At 62.0% G+C, this 16,435-nt stretch overlaps 1 protein-coding gene across 2 annotated transcripts in view; it reads right to left on the reverse strand.

The window, feature by feature from the left end:
• Window positions 1–16,435, reverse strand: part of LOC117653757 (lachesin-like) — a 163,934-nt gene that overhangs the window by 79,974 nt on the left and 67,525 nt on the right. For both annotated transcript variants that reach the window (XM_034399649.1, XM_034399639.1), the window contains exon 3: window positions 8,453–8,635. In XM_034399649.1, coding sequence (XP_034255540.1) covers window positions 8,453–8,635 — 183 coding nt within the window. The remainder of the gene's footprint in view (window positions 1–8,452; window positions 8,636–16,435) is intronic.

Raw genomic sequence — 16,435 nt, forward strand, 5'->3', positions numbered from 1 at the left:
GTTTACCCGTCGTTGGAGGCGAACGGCGGATGAAGCGACGCGGCACAACGACGTCCCCAGGACGACGCCTTCCTTCACGGCGGCGGCGTCGCGACGCCCACAATGGCGCACGGCGTCGCCAGGCGTCGCGGCCCGCATCAAAGATTTACCGCGCCGGCGGGTCGGTCGCTCCCACCGAAGCAAGTCAAAGTGTGGGCAAAAAAAATGGTTTACAGACTTTTGAGAGCACCGTCATAGTTCGGAGGAGGGAGAACACCACAACGAGAGCACAGTGTTACTCGGCCATGCCAAGGTAAGCCCCTGCTCGCCGTAAAATGTTCAACTTGGTCTGGAAACCGGCTTCGAACGACGTGTGATACAGTGGGGCTGCGGGGCCCGGCGGGGCGTTCGGCCGCTTTCACGGCCTACAGTTCCACTCTCGGGGCCGGCGGGGCGGGGCCGGCGTCATTGGGCTGCTGGCCGTGACAGAAGGGCCGCGGCCTAAGGGCCTCACTGGCCGACCACAGAGGGTCGCCAAGGTCAGCGCTTCCCTTCACACACGAGGCAGGCCGAGGCAGGCCGAGGCAGGCCGGGGTAAACTAGGTTCTAGAAAGAAAAAAAACACAAACTAGAAAGGGGCAGGTGGGGGAGCCCGGGCAAAATTAGTGCTTTTGCCCTCAGGCCTTCTCGTTCAGAGTCCTCGGGTCCTGCCGTGCCCCTGTTTGCCACATGATTCACCTTGACTTTATTTAGTTTGTTTTTTCTTCGTGACAAAATTCTGACACTGGCGGCGGCGGGGCTTGAACCGTGGACCCCCTTCCCTTGCCAGTGCCACGCGGGGCCGGGCCCTGGCCGGGCCCTGGCCGGGCCGCGTCCGGGTTGGGGCGGGGGCACAGCGGCTCCCTGCCCTCACTTTTACTTTTCCGTATAATTTTCGTACCTAAAAAGTCTGAGAGTGACGTCTCCAGCCAGCGGGGGCAAGGGGATGGAAAAAATGCCTACAAAACTTGAAAGAGGAAAATAAAAAATGCTGTAAAAAGAAGAATCAGATGGTGTTCGCAGTCCGGCTGATGAGCTTGGGCACGGCTCTTAGGAAGTGAATTATTACATTTGTCCCCGGGATATGATTAAACTTTCCTCTCGGACGGCACGCCGACGGCACGCCGACGGCACGCCGACGGCACGGCACGCCGACGGCACGGCAGGGCGTGGCGCGGCGCGCGGCGTTCCCGCGTAAGTGACGTTGACGGCCGAGGAATCCAACCCGCGGTGGCCTTACGACAGGGAACGAAAAAAATCTCATTCAACGAACGTTAATGAAAGCAGATGATCCATCGCGTTTCACTAGTGCTGTGATAGCCGAGAGGTTAGAGACGTGGGATCGAGTTACCGCAGGCGGGCGTTCGAATACCAGCGTCGCATTCGTTTTTTCGACTAACTATCCTAAGGGTGGTGGTCCGAGGCCATCCGAGCGGAGGTTCGACTCCTAACAAATATTTCCATTTAATTTTACTGCCTCACCCAGTGCGGTTGAAACCCGTGAACGTGAGCCCACTCCGTGCATGGGACGTGGTGGTCCAGGGAGTAGAGGCGTCGATTCCCAATGCTAGGATCGGCGGTTCGACTCCCCCAACTTCTTGCGAAATTTTGACCGGGTCAGTCGAGTCCTGTTGCGTCAAGAACCCACCTCACGCCGGTCCCCTCATCATGGGCCGTGGTGGCCGAGAGCGTAAAGTCGTGTGATCCCGGTGGCGGGGTCCGGGGATCGAATCTCATCATTTCGTTACATTTTTCGACCGCCTTCCTCCCAGTGCAACTCAAACCCGTCGTCCAACACGCTGCCAGACGTACAAGCGTGATAGCGTAGTGCAGGGGTCTCAGACACGCGGCCCGCGGGCCGCTCAGGCGCTCCTCGGGCCGCAGTGCGGCCCGCAGCGGGCCGCAATGGGAAAGGTAGGCGAGAGACACAAGTCCAGGCCGGGCCGGCGACGGCGGCTGGCTCGTCTCCCTGCTGTCGAATGTGTCGAGCGGCCGGCAGTGAGGCTGTCTCTCTCGCACTCCCACGGTTATATGGGAGGGACAAGGACAGACAGTGTGCTCGCGCGGCCGACGCGAACCGAGGCAGCAGAGCGCTGGCCCGTCGCCGCCGGGCCGCCGGTTCGAGCCCGGTGTGTCGCCCGCTGGCATCTATCCTTGTCTTTCCCATAGAAGTCAGTGAGAGCAAGAGAGATGGACGATGTGCTCGCTTCGTTTGGACGAAGGCGAGCAAAGCCAGCGCCGGTCAGCGCCGATTTCACACCTCCTCGGCCTACTCGCCTGATCTTCCATCTCTCTCTTTTCTCCCGGTGCGGCCCGCGGTCTTCCGCCAGTCTGAGACCCCTGGCGTAGTGGTCAGAGTCACATTCACCTGGCCACTCCGCTGTGGGTGTCTAAAAAGCAATCTGCTTCGGCGGGTTGGCCTCGGCACTGGAGCGATGGAGTATTTGATCCATCAATCCAGACCATCCGGTGTGTGGTTGCGGGTGGTGCCTCCTTGACTCGTCGGGGAGGCGATGATAAGTCCTTTGAAGCTGGCCTAAAACGCTGTATGTTCGGTACGGGAGCGCCGGACAGTGGGGGTACCATGGGGTACACAACCAACCCTACGAAAACAAGAAGCTCCCACCAAACCTCTTCTCTGTCTGAGTCTCTCTCTGTCTCTCTGTCGTCTCACTCTACGTCCCGCCCCTCAAAGAGCTTCGTACTGGGTGCTCCCACCCAGCTGCCTGAGCTTTGGGGTCCTACTGGGTCCCCCGGCGAACGCTTGGGTCGCTGACGGGATTAACCCCAGGTACCTGATAGCACCGGTTCCCATCCCGAACACCGAAGTAAAGCAGGAGGCCTCCCCATTAAGACTGGGGAGGGGGTGTAGAGTTCAAATTTTTTCTTTTCCCTTTCAAATTTCTCGGTTAATACTCGTTTGGTTTCCTTATACGGGGTAGTATGCGGGCTCATTCCAAAGATAGTAATTAAAATTGTGTATGAAACAAAATATATAGACCCGAGCGAGGTGGCCGGTGGGTACTTAGGTACTAGCCGTGCCGAGCTGTGGCCTGCACCGCCCGCCGCCGAGCCCGAGCTGGCCCGAGTGCCCCGGGCCGGGCCGAATCGGGCCGCGCCGTGGCAGGCGGGGAGGGATTGTCAATGTTGCGCGCAGGCCGTGGCAGGCCGTCGCGAGCGAGGAGGGGGTGCCATTGTTTAGGCCCGGTGCCGCTGGCGCTGTACCGTGGAGGGATTGTCGAATTCCGCGCAGGCTGCGCCTCATTGCCAGCCAGCCAGCCAGCCACACGCACCAGCCCGCCCCGGCAGCCAGCCCCTATTATATTGTTTAGGATACGCGCTTCGTTTCTGGACTCGAGAGTAAAAGCACGCTGACACCTTCATGTGTATAGTAGTTTTAAGTATGTTTCAAGTGTAAAGGTATCATCTGCTAAAAAAGAAGAAAAAGATGAGCCTCTATTTTTTTTCTCTTTCATTTTCTGTGCTCCTTCTCGTTTTCTCTGCGGCCGGGGCGGCCGGCCGGGCATTAGGCAAGACGGCACACGTGACCGCGGCGCCGCGGCCGACGTGAGCAGAGCGGCGGAGCACCGCGCAATTAGCGCGCCGGCCGCCAAAAAGGACTGCAGGAGGAGCAGGAACGCGAGCGGCAACGCGAGCGGCAACGCGCTCCGAAAATATAAATGTTTAAACAACCGGTCCGGAGGAAGGTGGCGGAGTGGCCTCTCCAGTGGCCTCGCCCGGCCGGCCGGCCGGCAGGCGTCGCCACGGGCTTAGCCCCCGCTAATCGGGCCGAGCCCTGCTGCCTGCCAGCCTCGGCTGTCCGGCCTGTCCTGGCCGCCCTGGCTGCCCGCTGAAAGGCGAACCGTGTATTTTGATGGACTGTGGATCTGATTACGCCGGGCGTCCGGGCCGCCCGGTCCAGCGCGGCACATGGGGCTCCGGCTCTCGGAGGGGCGTGGAGGGCGGGGCACCACGGGGGGCGCCAAAATGGGGCTCCACCTCACGCCCATGCCACCCAGAGCGTGCCTGCAGTTCGACGGCCGTGTCGACGACACACAGTGGGCCAGAAGTCCGGTGCAGGCGGCCAAAACTCAAAACGCGTTTTGAGCCGTAGAGTCGCTAAACAGGACTCAAACCGAACGTGTGACCCCACCAATGAATTCCTTGTTCGGAGAGCAATTTATTGATGGGGTCACACGTTCAGTTCAAGTCTCATTCAGCGACTCTAGAGCTGAAAACGTGTCTAGAATTTTGGCCGCCGGCACCAGTCTCCTGAACCACTGTGCGCCAGGTGCAGCAGCCGTGCTTTGAGAGATATGGCACAGTGTCGTGGCACCGGGCTTTGTCTTCCATGCACCCTCTAGCGGGGACGAAGCGAAGCAGGAAGCCAGGCCGACTAGGCATGGCCTGCCGATTCGCCATGCCCGGCCATGCCGCTCGCAGTGGGGTGCCTAAACACGGCGCCGCGCCCACGTGACGCGGAGGGCAATCCGCACCGATTATCGACGGGCGGCAAAGCAAACGGACGGACAGGCCGCCGGCAGACTGAGAGTCGTTCTCGTCGCTCCGTCTCTCGCACGGATACGGGGCGCCCATGCACTGGTGAAACAAAGGCATAAAAATTATGCCCTTTAAGGGCGTAAACGATTTACGCCCTTAAAGGGCATAAATCGTTAATGCCTTTGGGAAGGGCATTAAAATTTTGCTTGAAATTCCTATACCATTTACGCCCTTCCCAAAGGCATAAAACGATTTATGCCCCTGGAAGGGCGTAAAAGAGTATTTATGCCCTTAAGGGCGTAATTTTTATGCCTTTGTTTTACCAGTGTGAGTGCGAGAGAGACAGAGCGACGGAAACGACTCCCCGAATCAGTCCGCTGGTTCGGCGACACATAAGGACACCGCCATGGCGGACTGGCGGGCCATAGCCTGCAGGGTGGGGAGGGCCATCCCCGGGGCGTCACCAATGTGCAGCCATTAACGTTAAGTGGGGTGAAAATCGAAAGCGGACGTCGCAGCAGGGCGCAGCCATCGCGCAGCGCCGCGCCTCGCCGGACGAAGCGCTGATGACTGCCAGCGATTACGCTTTTAAAACACACCCGGCTTGGTGCGGCGCGGCACGGCACGGCAAGGCAAGACACGGCAAGGCAAGGCAGGGCACGGCAAGGCAAGGCACGGCAAGGCACGGCAAGGCAAGGCACGGCACGGCACGGCAAGGCAAGACACGGCAAGGCAAGGCACGGCAAGGCAAGGCACGGCACGGCACGGCCCGCGCGCAAAGTGGCTAGTCCGCGGGCCAAGTGCAGCCAAGGCCGGCTCGCGGCCACGGCGGGCACGGCGGCTGCCCTTCCTTTCGGCTTTCGACTCCACTTCCTGTTTCCCCATCCCGCAACATTATCTCCTTCGCTCGGCGGCACTTCCCTTTTCTCTCCCCCCTCCGCCTTCCCCACTCCCCATCCGTTTCCATCCACTGCGGCGCCGCGAAGCAGCGCGGAAGCAGCGCAAAGTTTGGCCGCGCTCTGCTCTCCACCTCGCGCGGACTCATTTTCACTCATGCACCCCGCAGACGGACGGGCGGACGGGCGGACGGACAAAGCCTGCACTGGACGACTGCCCGGCCCGGCCGCCTGGGGGTAGAGCGCCTGCAGAGTGCGGGGTAGGCAACGCCACAGCAGGCCTGTCCGCCGGGACAGCGTCGCGGCGGGCGCGTTGTCCTGGGCGCATGGAGCGCCGTCGCCAGAGAGACGCCATCGTCATCGTCTTCGGAAAGACGCCGTCGTCGGAAGGACGCCGTCGTCGGAAGGACGCCGTCGTCGGAAGGACGCCGTCGTCGGAAGGACGCCGTCGTCGGAAGGACGCCGTCGTCGGAAGGACGCCGTCGTCGGAAGGACGCTGTCGTCGGAAGGACGCCGTCGTCGGAAAGACGCCGTCGTCGGAAGGACGCCGTCGTCGGAAAGACGCCGTCGTCGGAAGGACGCTGTCGTCGGAGGGAAGCCGTCGTCAGGAGGACGCCGTCAGCGAAGGACGCCGTCACAAGGTGGCCTATTCGGCCGCGGCACGAGTCTCAGGGCGCAATTGGCCTTTTAAAGGGGTCTCAAAAGTGGAGCAGAGACTCGCAGAGGTGATTGTCCGCGGGGTGGGGCGCGGAGGGGAGGGGGCGTTATCGAATCCGCTGCGTGCCGCCGTGCCGTGCCGCCGTGCCGTGCCGCCCGGCAGCCCGTCCACCCCGCCGGCTTGCTACTCGATAATCTGAGTTTAATTGCGGCGCCGCGGCCCAGCTAGTCTAATCATGGCGTTCAGGGCGGCTGTCTGCCCGTCCGCCCGTCCGCCCGCTGGCTCCTCGGCCTGCTCCTCCCGGCCACCGAGCCTCCCCGCGTGAGGCCCGGCCCGGCCACGGCCCGGCCACGGCCCGGTCGCCCTGCCTATGAGATCGAAACTACCCCTGGCTCGCACAAGCACTCCACGAGGTACTACCATGCATATGCATGCAGCCTCGCGGTCCGCTCGTGTGTGTGTGTGTGTGTGTGTGTGTGTGTGTGTGTGTGTGTGTGTGCAGGCGGCTGCCCTTCCGCGCACGCGTGTGTGTCATCTGCATACGCGGCCATGTCCTGCTGCTAACTTCGCCGCTGTAGTCAACTTTTTGGGAGTGGGCCGGGCCGAGGCCGGAGGAGCGCGAGCAGGAGTGGTGCAGTGGAGTGGAGTGCGCCAAGGCCAGCCAAGGCGCGGCCCTGCCACGGATGAGAGATTGAATGCCCGCTCTCCACGCGCACGGCTCGCATCGTGTGCTCGCGGCCTGTCGCGCCTCGACACAAAGGAGGTGACGCTACCTCGCCGGCCACGCCAAGCAGGCCGCCTTCCCCTGCAGGAGGAAACTCGACACGCCTCACGCAATAAAGCATCCAATTCCGGACGGCGGATTCTTATATTCCTCCCCGTGTCATTGCCGTGCCGCGGGTTATCCTTGCGGCGCCGCGCACCGCCAATTCAGACAAATGGATGTATATTCGCCGCCGCCGCCGCTCTCTCTCTCTCTCTCTCTCTCTCTCTCTCTCTCTCTCTCTCTCTCTCCCGCGTCAGCGGCTCCAAGCGCAGCCCTCTTTGTTTTGGCTGTCACAGAGGGCGTGAAGGTCGCTCTCTATCTCGCGCCGTCGACGCCGCACGCGGAAATATAAAATACGCATCATGATATGGGATATTTTATGAAGCGATATGGCGGCGGGCCCCTCCTCGCGGGTCAGACGGAGAAGAGGGAGTCGACGGGGGTGGGGGGGAGCGGGGCGTAAAGTTGGGGTGCCAGCGAGCCCCGCCCCGCCCCGCGCTGGCAAGTACAGCCTTGCGTGGTGGCTTGTGCCTCGTGCCCCGGGCCAAGACGGGAGCAATAGCAGGCCAAGAAGAGGGAGTCTCAGTCAACAGGTCCCCCCTCCCCTCCCCGTCCTGCCCTTCCCGGCCGTGACTACGAGTATGAGGGCCAGGTAGAAACTCTTTCACTAAGAGCATTCTCAAGAGGGAAATGGGCGGGCAGGGCTGGGCACCACACTGTGGGCCCCACACCGGCCCCTGCTGCCGCAACGGAGCGCAGGCCAGTGGGGGACAGCAGTCGCCGCGTCGCCGAGTCTGGCCACAGCGACACACGACGCACTGCCTTCCCCGCACCCGAAGTAGCAAGTTTGGAATAGCTGCGGGTTGTTCCGGGTCTCACACTGGTCACCACCTGCCCCTCCCTCCGTTTCTCCGTTGCGGAGCTGCTTATCATTTAGTGATGCCGCGTCAGCCCAACTTTTCTCCACGTGACAAAACTAACCAGACTCCCCCCAGCAACCACACTGTGGGAAGTCAGCGTCACACACACAGACGCACGCCAGCGGTGTATCCATGTGCAGCTCCTCTGCTTCAGGCGATCTCCGCTCTCATGACACCTGCGCGACCCTCCCACCCTCGCCGGCCAGCAGCTGTTGGTGCGCTTGCACGAGAGTCGTCGCTGTTTCTCTCGCACCCAGCGACAGACAGACAGAGCGACGAAAACGTGGCGATGTATCGCAGTCACCGGAGGATGAGTCACCGTCACAACAAAAAAACAGCAACAATTTTTTTAAAAAAATCACGATTTTGCCAACTAAAATACAAATCAGGCTGACTATTGCAGCGAGGGCAAAGCATTCCTGCAACATCCTGGTACTGGGTAGACTGCCCGTTTTATATGTCCGGCCATGCAGGAACGCTGACCGCTCAGCACCGTCTCACGAGGTAGTTCAAAATGTCAACAAACCCAGCGAAAATTTCGGTGACTTTGGTCGGCTACAGCGCTTATTCCTGGTCTGCGCCCCTGTATCCCAGTCTGTGCTTAAAAAAACACTCTAGGCTGTGACTTCCCCGCTGGGATTCGAACCCCGCGCCGCGCCGCGGGGTGGGGCGAGGGCGAAAGATAAGGACTCACCTCTGGTCGTGACGAAGGGCAGGCGGCCGTGCTGCCCGGGCAGCAGGTTGTAGCCGGGCTGCTCCAGCTGCTCCAGGCGGTCGTTGTTGGCGGGCACCTTCCAGCAGTCCTGGCACAGCGTCACGGACTCCACGGCGCCGGGGCCGGGGCCGAGGCCGGGCCCGCCCACCATGATATCGATCCCTGAGCAACAGACAGAGCCAAACAGAGTTATACACGAGTCCTCCTCATTTCATTCGAATATTGCAGCGGTGCCGCGCCACGCCGGCCACGCCACAGACGCGCTGCAGGGCTGCAGGGCGCGGCGCGCCCAGCTTCCGAATAAGGAGGGTGGCAAGGGCCGGAACGGAACGCGCCTTAATGTATGCATAAAAAATTCCATTATGTGCGCGGGCGCCATGTGGCTCGCCGCGGCGGTGTGGGGCGGGGCGGGGCAGGGCGGGGCAGGGCGGGGCGGGGCGGGGCGGGGCGGGGCGGGGCAGGGCGGGGGGCGGGGCGGGGCGGGGCGGGGCGGGGCGGGGCGGGGTGCACCGAGAGTCTGGCGGCGAGGCGGAAGTGCGCCGTCTAGTCTGGACGACGGCGACGCCCACGGCACGCACACAGTGTGGCAGCAGACAAAGAGAAGCGCCGAGACGGAGGCGGACTGCACGGGACGGCGGACGAGCAAGCAGAGACAGCGAGGACAGGAGGGCGGGCAGCTCAGTTTAATGTCAGGGCACTAAAGCACGAAAGGTGGAAGCGTTTAAGCGGGCCACCGGTCCTCCTTCCTCTCCCTCCACGCCACAAAACGGCACAGCCCGGCACGGCCCCCCTCCCCCGCTCTCCTTGTCTCCGCAGGCTCCACAGGGAACGTCCACATTGGCCCGGCATGGGCCCGGCGTGACCCCCTCGGAGGGCGGCGCGATGGGTCTTGCGATATCTCTTTTCAAATTGCCCCTCATCCGGCGGGCACGGTAAATCCGAAAGGAAAGGGGTGCAGTGGGCCTGCCCCGCCCCGCCCCACCCCGCCACGCCCCGCCCCGCCCCGCCCCACCCCGCCACGCCCCGCCACGCCCCGCCCCGCCACGCCCACCTTGCTACTCCAACATACGTCTTAGCACCCTTTCCCTGGGTCGCTGCGCGCGCTGCGCGTTTTCGATCCCCTGTCAACTTGTGAGCCTCGGAGCGGCCGTCCCGTCCCGTCCGACCGTCTCTGCGGCTCTCCTTGGGTTCTAGGGTTCCAGGGTTCCAGGGTTCCAGGGGGCCGCTCCGAGGCGCTCCGAGCCGCTCCAAGGCCCCCGAGATCCAGAGCAGGCTCCTCGGGGCGCCCGGGAGATCGCCTGCGGCAACTGCCGGCCCGGCCTGGCCTGGCCGACTCCGGTGGGTTCCGGGCTGTTCCGGCCCCGGAGCGCTCACCGTCTTGATTGCCCAGCTCCGGGAGTCATCACGTGCCCCTGGCCTGCCTACCTTGAGACCCATAATCAACCGTCTGTCTGTCTGCCTGTCAGCCCGTCCGTCCGCCCGTCTGCTCCCCGGGGCTGACGGCTGACAGGAGAAAATGGACGCCATGTCCGTGGCCCGTTGTGATTTGTCGATGGGGGAAACATGTTGTTCCTGCCGACAGACCGCGAACAGGTGAGAATGGCGGCCACGGGGAGCAACGGGGCGAACACGCCGCCGGGGGAGGGGGGGGAGGGGCACTAAACCTCCCCGCCGCGCTGCGCTGCCATCACTTGCAATGCCGTGCCGACCTGACTCAATCCGAACGCACTCCGAGCGAGCAGCATCCGTTCCCACCCCTCCCCGTCCCCCCAGCGCGGAGTGTAAAGTCTTGTCGGTGGTCACTGCCGCCCGCCTGCAGGGCTGCAGGCTGCACTCGCAGCGAAGGGACAGTCCCAGCACGACGCCAAGCAGGCGGTCTGGCTCTAGGGTGTAGGCGCGGCCCGGCGTTCCACGTGGCTGCGTCCAACGAGGAAAATCGGCTCCAAGTTCGATTCCCCCCCTAGGCCTTCCGTTTTTTCCCGCTGCCAGTGGGGCGGCCCTGGCCGTGCTCCTTGCGGCTCTGTACGGTCTAACCGAGTCCTGCGGCCACCCGGCCCACCGCCCGGCCGCCCGGGGGACGGAGAGGATCGTGAGAAACCACCCGTGGCGCGGCGTGGGCGGCGGCGTGGGCGGCGGCGTGGGCGGCGGCGTGGGCGGCGGCGTGGGCGGCGGCGTGGGCGGCGGCGTGGGCGGCGGCGTGGGCGGCGGCGTGGGCGGCGGCGTGGGCGGCGGCTTGGGCGGCGGCGTGGGCGGCGGCTTGGGCGGCGGCGTGGGCGGCGGCGTGGGCGGCGGCGTGGGCGGCGGCGTGGGCGGCGGCGTGGGCGGCGGCGTGGGCGGCGGCTTGGGCGGCGGCGTGGGCGGCGGCGTGGGGCGCTCAGCAAGACGCGGCGTGTAGGGGCGTCGCCACTCCGTGCGTGCGGCGCGGGCGGGCGGACCTCCCGGTGGTCGTGATGAAGTTTATTATAGATTTCCCGAGATAAATGGCGCATGGCCTGGCCGCGCCGCCACGCCGCAAATTCGATAAAGGACGCACATTATTATTCCGTCTTGCACCGCCAAGGCAGGCAAGGTGGCGACGGCCTTCCCGTCCCTGCCGCGGATTAAGGCCCTATCGCCGGGCTGCAGCCTCGAGGAGCCGCGCGGGCAGCGCGTCTGGAAAACACGTTTTTTCAGCTTTTCGAGAAGGCGGCGGCCGGATTGGCGTGCCGGCATGCATTATTCGTCGCGCACGCCTGCATTAATGATGAGAACAGAGGCAGGCCACCCGGGCCGCCCCGCCGCGCGCCGCCCGGCCGAGCGCGCCGCATTCCTGGCCAACTTTTAATGAAACGAGTACAGTGTGCACTCCGAGTACAGTAGACCGCTAATCGTTTCGCTTATGCCGAGCTGGGGCGTGGCGGCGTGGCGGCGCGCAGAGACTGCGTGGAAACAAAACACACGCGCCGAAGCGAACCTCGCCTTGCCCCGCGCTGCGCCGCGCCCCGCCCTGGACTCAAAGTTTGCGGTGGATGCCACCAGTGCTGCTGTTGTTGCTGCTGCTGTTGTTGGCGGGGCTCAAAAGTTTAGCGGCGACTGGGATGATGAGGCGAGCGGCTGTTAAGCATTACACCAGAGCCGTGTCGCCGCTGTCGCCGCGGCGGAGACATGGCGGCCCCGCGGCGCGTCGATTCGCACGCCGTCACCTCTTCCGCGATGTTGGAGACGCTTCCCTCGCTCGGCGCGCGGCACGCCGAGCTGCAGGCGGCCTGGCCTGGCCGCGGTCGGGGCACCCTCACCCCGCCCCGCTACGCCGCCACAGTGGGCCAGAAGACCGGGGCCGGCGGCCAAAATCCCCGACGCGTTTTGAGCTCCAGACTCGCCAAATGGGACTCGAACTGAACGTGTGACCCATCAATGGATTCCTCGTTCGGAGAGCAAGCCATTGTTGGGGTCACACGTTCGGTTCGAGTCCTCTTTAGCGACTCTGGAGCTCAAAACGCGTCTCGGGTTTTGGCCGCCGGCCCCGGTCTTCTGGCCCACTGTGCGCCCCGCCCCACCACGCCACACCCCACCACGCCGCGCCACCAACAAAATATGGCTTGCTCATAAAAGCACAGCGAGTCAAGCGAATTGCGCACTACCGGCATGGCGGCGTGGCGCGGCCGTCCTAATCTATTTAATTGGCAAGGAATATTAACCGCTTTTTCGTCGCCCCGCGGCCCCCCGCCGCCCCCGCCGCCACGCCAGTAATCCCAGGACTCATCCGGGCCCGGGAGCAATTTAACACGCCCGTCCTGTGGCGTGGCGTGCCGCCCGCCGCGGCCCGGCGTGGTATCGCATCACCGGCCCCGCCGCCCCCGCCGCGGCCACGCCACTGCAGCGAGAACAAAACGAAGCCCGTTATTCAATTGCACGCCCGGAGGTGTGAGGTATTATTCATCGAAATCAGCACAAAAACCAATCTCTGGCTTTCGCGTTGCTTTCGCGCGGCTGGCTGGCTGCCTGCCTTGCTGCCTGCCTGGCTGGCTTGCTGGCTGGCTGCCTGGCTGGCTGCCTGCCTGCCTGCCTGCCTGCCTGCCTGGCTGGCTTGCTGGCTGCCTGGCTGGCGGCTGCGGGGGCCGCGCATCCCGTCGTCATCAGCTGCAGCCTGGAGCGGCGTGGAGCCCCCTCCCCTCCCCCACCCCTCTTCCCTGGGGAGGCAGCCGTGCCATTCATCACGCAGGCAGACAGGTGGGTCACATATCACGCACGCTGTACCATTCACTGGAACAAGCCGGCCGGGCTGGCGCGCTGGCGGCCGGAGCGCGACGCCCTGATCGACAGCCTTCACCGCAGATTGCCCTCCGGCATCGAGTAACCCGCACGTCAAAATTCAAGTTGCGGCGCAAAAAAACGGGGATGGATGTACTGCGATAAAGCAGTACACGAGGAGGCGGCGGCACACAGTGAGCCAGAAGACCGGCGCCGGCGCTGGCGGCCAGAACTCTAGACGCGTTTTGAGCTCCAGAGTCGCTGAACAGGGCGCGAACCGAACGTGTGACCCCACCAATGGATTCCTCGTTCGGAGAGCAATCGATTGGTGGGGGTCACACGTTCGGTTCGAGTTCTGTTTAGCGACTCTGGAGCTCAAAACGCGTCAAGACCACCGGTCTTCCGGCCCACTGTGAGGCGGCGGCGCGGCGGCGATAGCGGACTGTTGTCCCGGATGGCGGCGATGCTGCCAAGGCCCATGCGAGCTATGAGCAAGTTGGCGGGTTGGGCGGCGCGCCACGGCGGGGCCGGGACGGCCGGGACTCCGTGATCCGGGCGAGATCGGGTTTCACGACGGTAAGCCGTCATTAACCGACTTGGAGCGCCGGGCCTCGGCCAAGCCGCCAAGCAGCAGGCCGACGAGGCCCAGGCCGTGGCCGGGGCGGAGGCCCAGGGCTTCAGGAGGGCACCGCCACCGCACCCACCACGCCAGGCCGGGTCGGGCCGGGCCGGGCTCCGAAATCCAAATCGCAACCACCAACTCCCGCAGCCCTCCGAGCAGGCCACCACCACGGCCCACCCGGGCCGAGCGGGGTGGCGGCGCACAGCAAACAGGCGCAATCCGCTGGAACGCCCCGGCGCCACGCCCCGCCACGCCCCGCCACGCCCCGCCACGCCCCGCCACGCCCCGCCCCGCCACGGCCAGGGTGATGAATCGCCCGGGCAAAGCCAATTCCGGCAAAAATGGAGCACCAAGGTTAACTACGCACAGCAGTGCGGCTGAAGGTGCGGAAGAGGCGAGGGAAGGGGGCAGGTTTACAATCCGCCAAATTAATGCGCAATTTGGCCGCTTCGGGGACCCGCCGCGCTGCAGGGGGCCCCGCCGGACGCCCGAATTTCAGGACGAGTCCGGAGTCCACAGCGGCCTGCGCACGGGAATAGCGACAAAACGGCGACGCATTTCACTGGTTTCCGCGTTTTCCACTGCTTTGCGGTAGGGTTCTAAACACCGGGAAAAAAAACATGAAAAAAACGGAAAAAAACTGTTTTTTTCGGCTTTTTATTTTAGCAATTTTTCCGGAAAAATATGTTTTTTTCCTAATTTTGGTACTTTTTGGTGTTGTTTTGCTATTTGTGCTTATTCGACATGCTGGCAAGCTTAGTTAGGTCAATATCAACACCCAGGTATGACAATAAAAATAAAAAACGTGAGCTTCGTTTTTTTTTCACCTAACGCGCCACTACGCTCCCCCCTTAGCTTCGCGCCACCCGTTTAAACGACATTTCAGGCCCAAAGATAATTTTCCGTTTTTTTCGGAAAAAAACCGTTTTTTTTCATCGTTTTTTTTCCAAATTTTATTTTTCACGCTTTTTTAGAACCCTACTTTGCGGTGCCCGGTGGCGCCGGGTGGCGCCGGGACCGCCGGGACCCAGTGCGGCGACGGCCCTTTGTGTCTTGGCGCCCCGGAGCAGAGCGAGCAGAGCGAGCAGAGCCTGACGGACGTGCTGACAGTTCGGCCCTGGCCGCTCAATCACAGAAAACCCAAACACAACACAACGACAAGCCCCCTCAAAAAAAGGAAAACGTCGAGGGAAAAATGTAAATGAGAAAGCGCGCTAACCGCGTGGCGTCCACTGTAGGAAGTCGAAAGGGTGGAGCGAGCGGGGAACATTGCCAACATTCATTTCCTTCGGCTGTCCCGCTGTCCCTCTCCGGCAGGAGGAAGAGGGAATCGGAATCGGCAACGGCGAAGGGATGCATCGGAGACGGGGAAGACTGATTCCGAGAGTCTCGCACTGTCTCACTCGCACCTACACGGGACGCCATTTGAGTGCGAGAGAAAGACAGAGCGAGACTCTCGGAATCAGTCTGCTGGCCAGCCCCCCTCGTCAGCCGTCCGTCGTCCTCCCTGTCTGTCCGTCAATCCGGCCGCCCGCACGCCAGGTCCGCCATCGGTGACCCACTTAAAACGGTAGGAAATGACTTTCGCCAGCCCCATCCCCGCAAGCCGTTATTTTAAAGAGAAAAGAACAAAAACGACGCATGCATGTTTGAGTTCTGCGTGCGTGAATGTGTGGGCGTGTGAGTGTGTGAGGGCGCGCGCACCCTCTCAATAAAAACTTTCCCTCTCTCGTACATATTTGAGTTTTTCAGCGCCTCCCCTTCAGGCCTTCAGGGCTGCCTCGGGCCCGAGCCTCGGGGCCGTGACTGCCATGCGACAAACAGGTTGACGTGAGGCGGGGAGGATGGGGCTTTAGCTTAGGCAAAGGGTGGCTTGAGAGCCTTAGGGCCGTTCACCCCCTAGCCCCCTGTTGCCCCCCACTCCTTTCTCTTTATCCTCAAAGACACGCAAACCCGACCAACTACCCCCACCCTCACCCCAAACACAAGCAGCCCCTACAGCAAGACTTTCTTTTCTCTCTGAGTATTGGATATTGGGAGACGGGAATTCCTCTCGCTGTGTGCATGTGCCCGTCTGCGTTTGTGTACGAGTGGCGTGCCTGCGCGCGCGCGCGTGTGTGTGTGTGTGTGTGTGTGTGTGTGTGTGTGTGTGTGTGTGTGTGTGTGTGTGCGTGTGTGTGTGTGTGTGCGTGTTTGAAGTGGGGAAAGGGACCGCAGCCGTGTTGATTCAGTATCGGGGGATGGTCGTTCCGGCGATGACCTTTTCTCGGAGGGAAAACAGGGAGAAATGTATTACACTGGTAAATATATGCACAAGTCGCGGGGGAGAGTCGCAAGGCGCAGTGGTTGGCAGTGGCGCGGAACTCGCTCATTATTTCCTGGCCGGCGAAATTGGCATGAAAAGTGAATGATTTTCCGATTGGCCGCGCAACGGAGTGCGAGACTGGCGAGCGGGAAAAAGAAAGTGACTTTATTGTGGGAATCGACTCTGTTCGACGGGCCAAATTCGATAGCTGCGATCGAGAACCCGGAATGTACCCACAACCAAATGATGGTGGCCACAACCGATCACTACTTGTGAGACGACAACTCGACGCCTCCACTCTCATTCCAGGAACGTGACATCACGTTGAAACGAACGTGACAAAATGTCACGTTCGTTTGAGCGTTGTGTCACGTTCGTTTTAATGTAAACAAGCTAAGTTTTGGCCGATTCACATCCAAATGAATGTGACACAACGCTCAAATGAACGTGACATTTTGTCACGTTCGTTTCAACGTGATGTCATGTTCCTGAAATGAGAGTGTCCTAATAGAATAATCCTAACTGTCAGTGCTGATCCAAGACAATCCTAACTGCTCAAAGGTTTCAGAGGAGGCTAAAACTCCTCATTAGCTCTCTTCAGTCCAAAGCAGCGAATCATGATATCTCTGAAATACAGCTTCCACGTTTATATGCAAGGTTTATACTTTTTAACAAGTCCTGCCAAGAAATTTGAAGCAGCATGTTGGCGTCACAGAATTTTATAAGAAATAGCTTTTTACGTCGCACAATCTGCGCTGAGAGTTAGGATTGTCTTGGATCAGCACTGACAGTTAGGATTATTCTA

Source organism: Thrips palmi, unplaced genomic scaffold, assembly GCF_012932325.1.
Source record: "Thrips palmi isolate BJ-2018 unplaced genomic scaffold, TpBJ-2018v1 HiC_scaffold_10, whole genome shotgun sequence".
Lineage (NCBI taxonomy): Eukaryota > Metazoa > Arthropoda > Insecta > Thysanoptera > Thripidae > Thrips > Thrips palmi.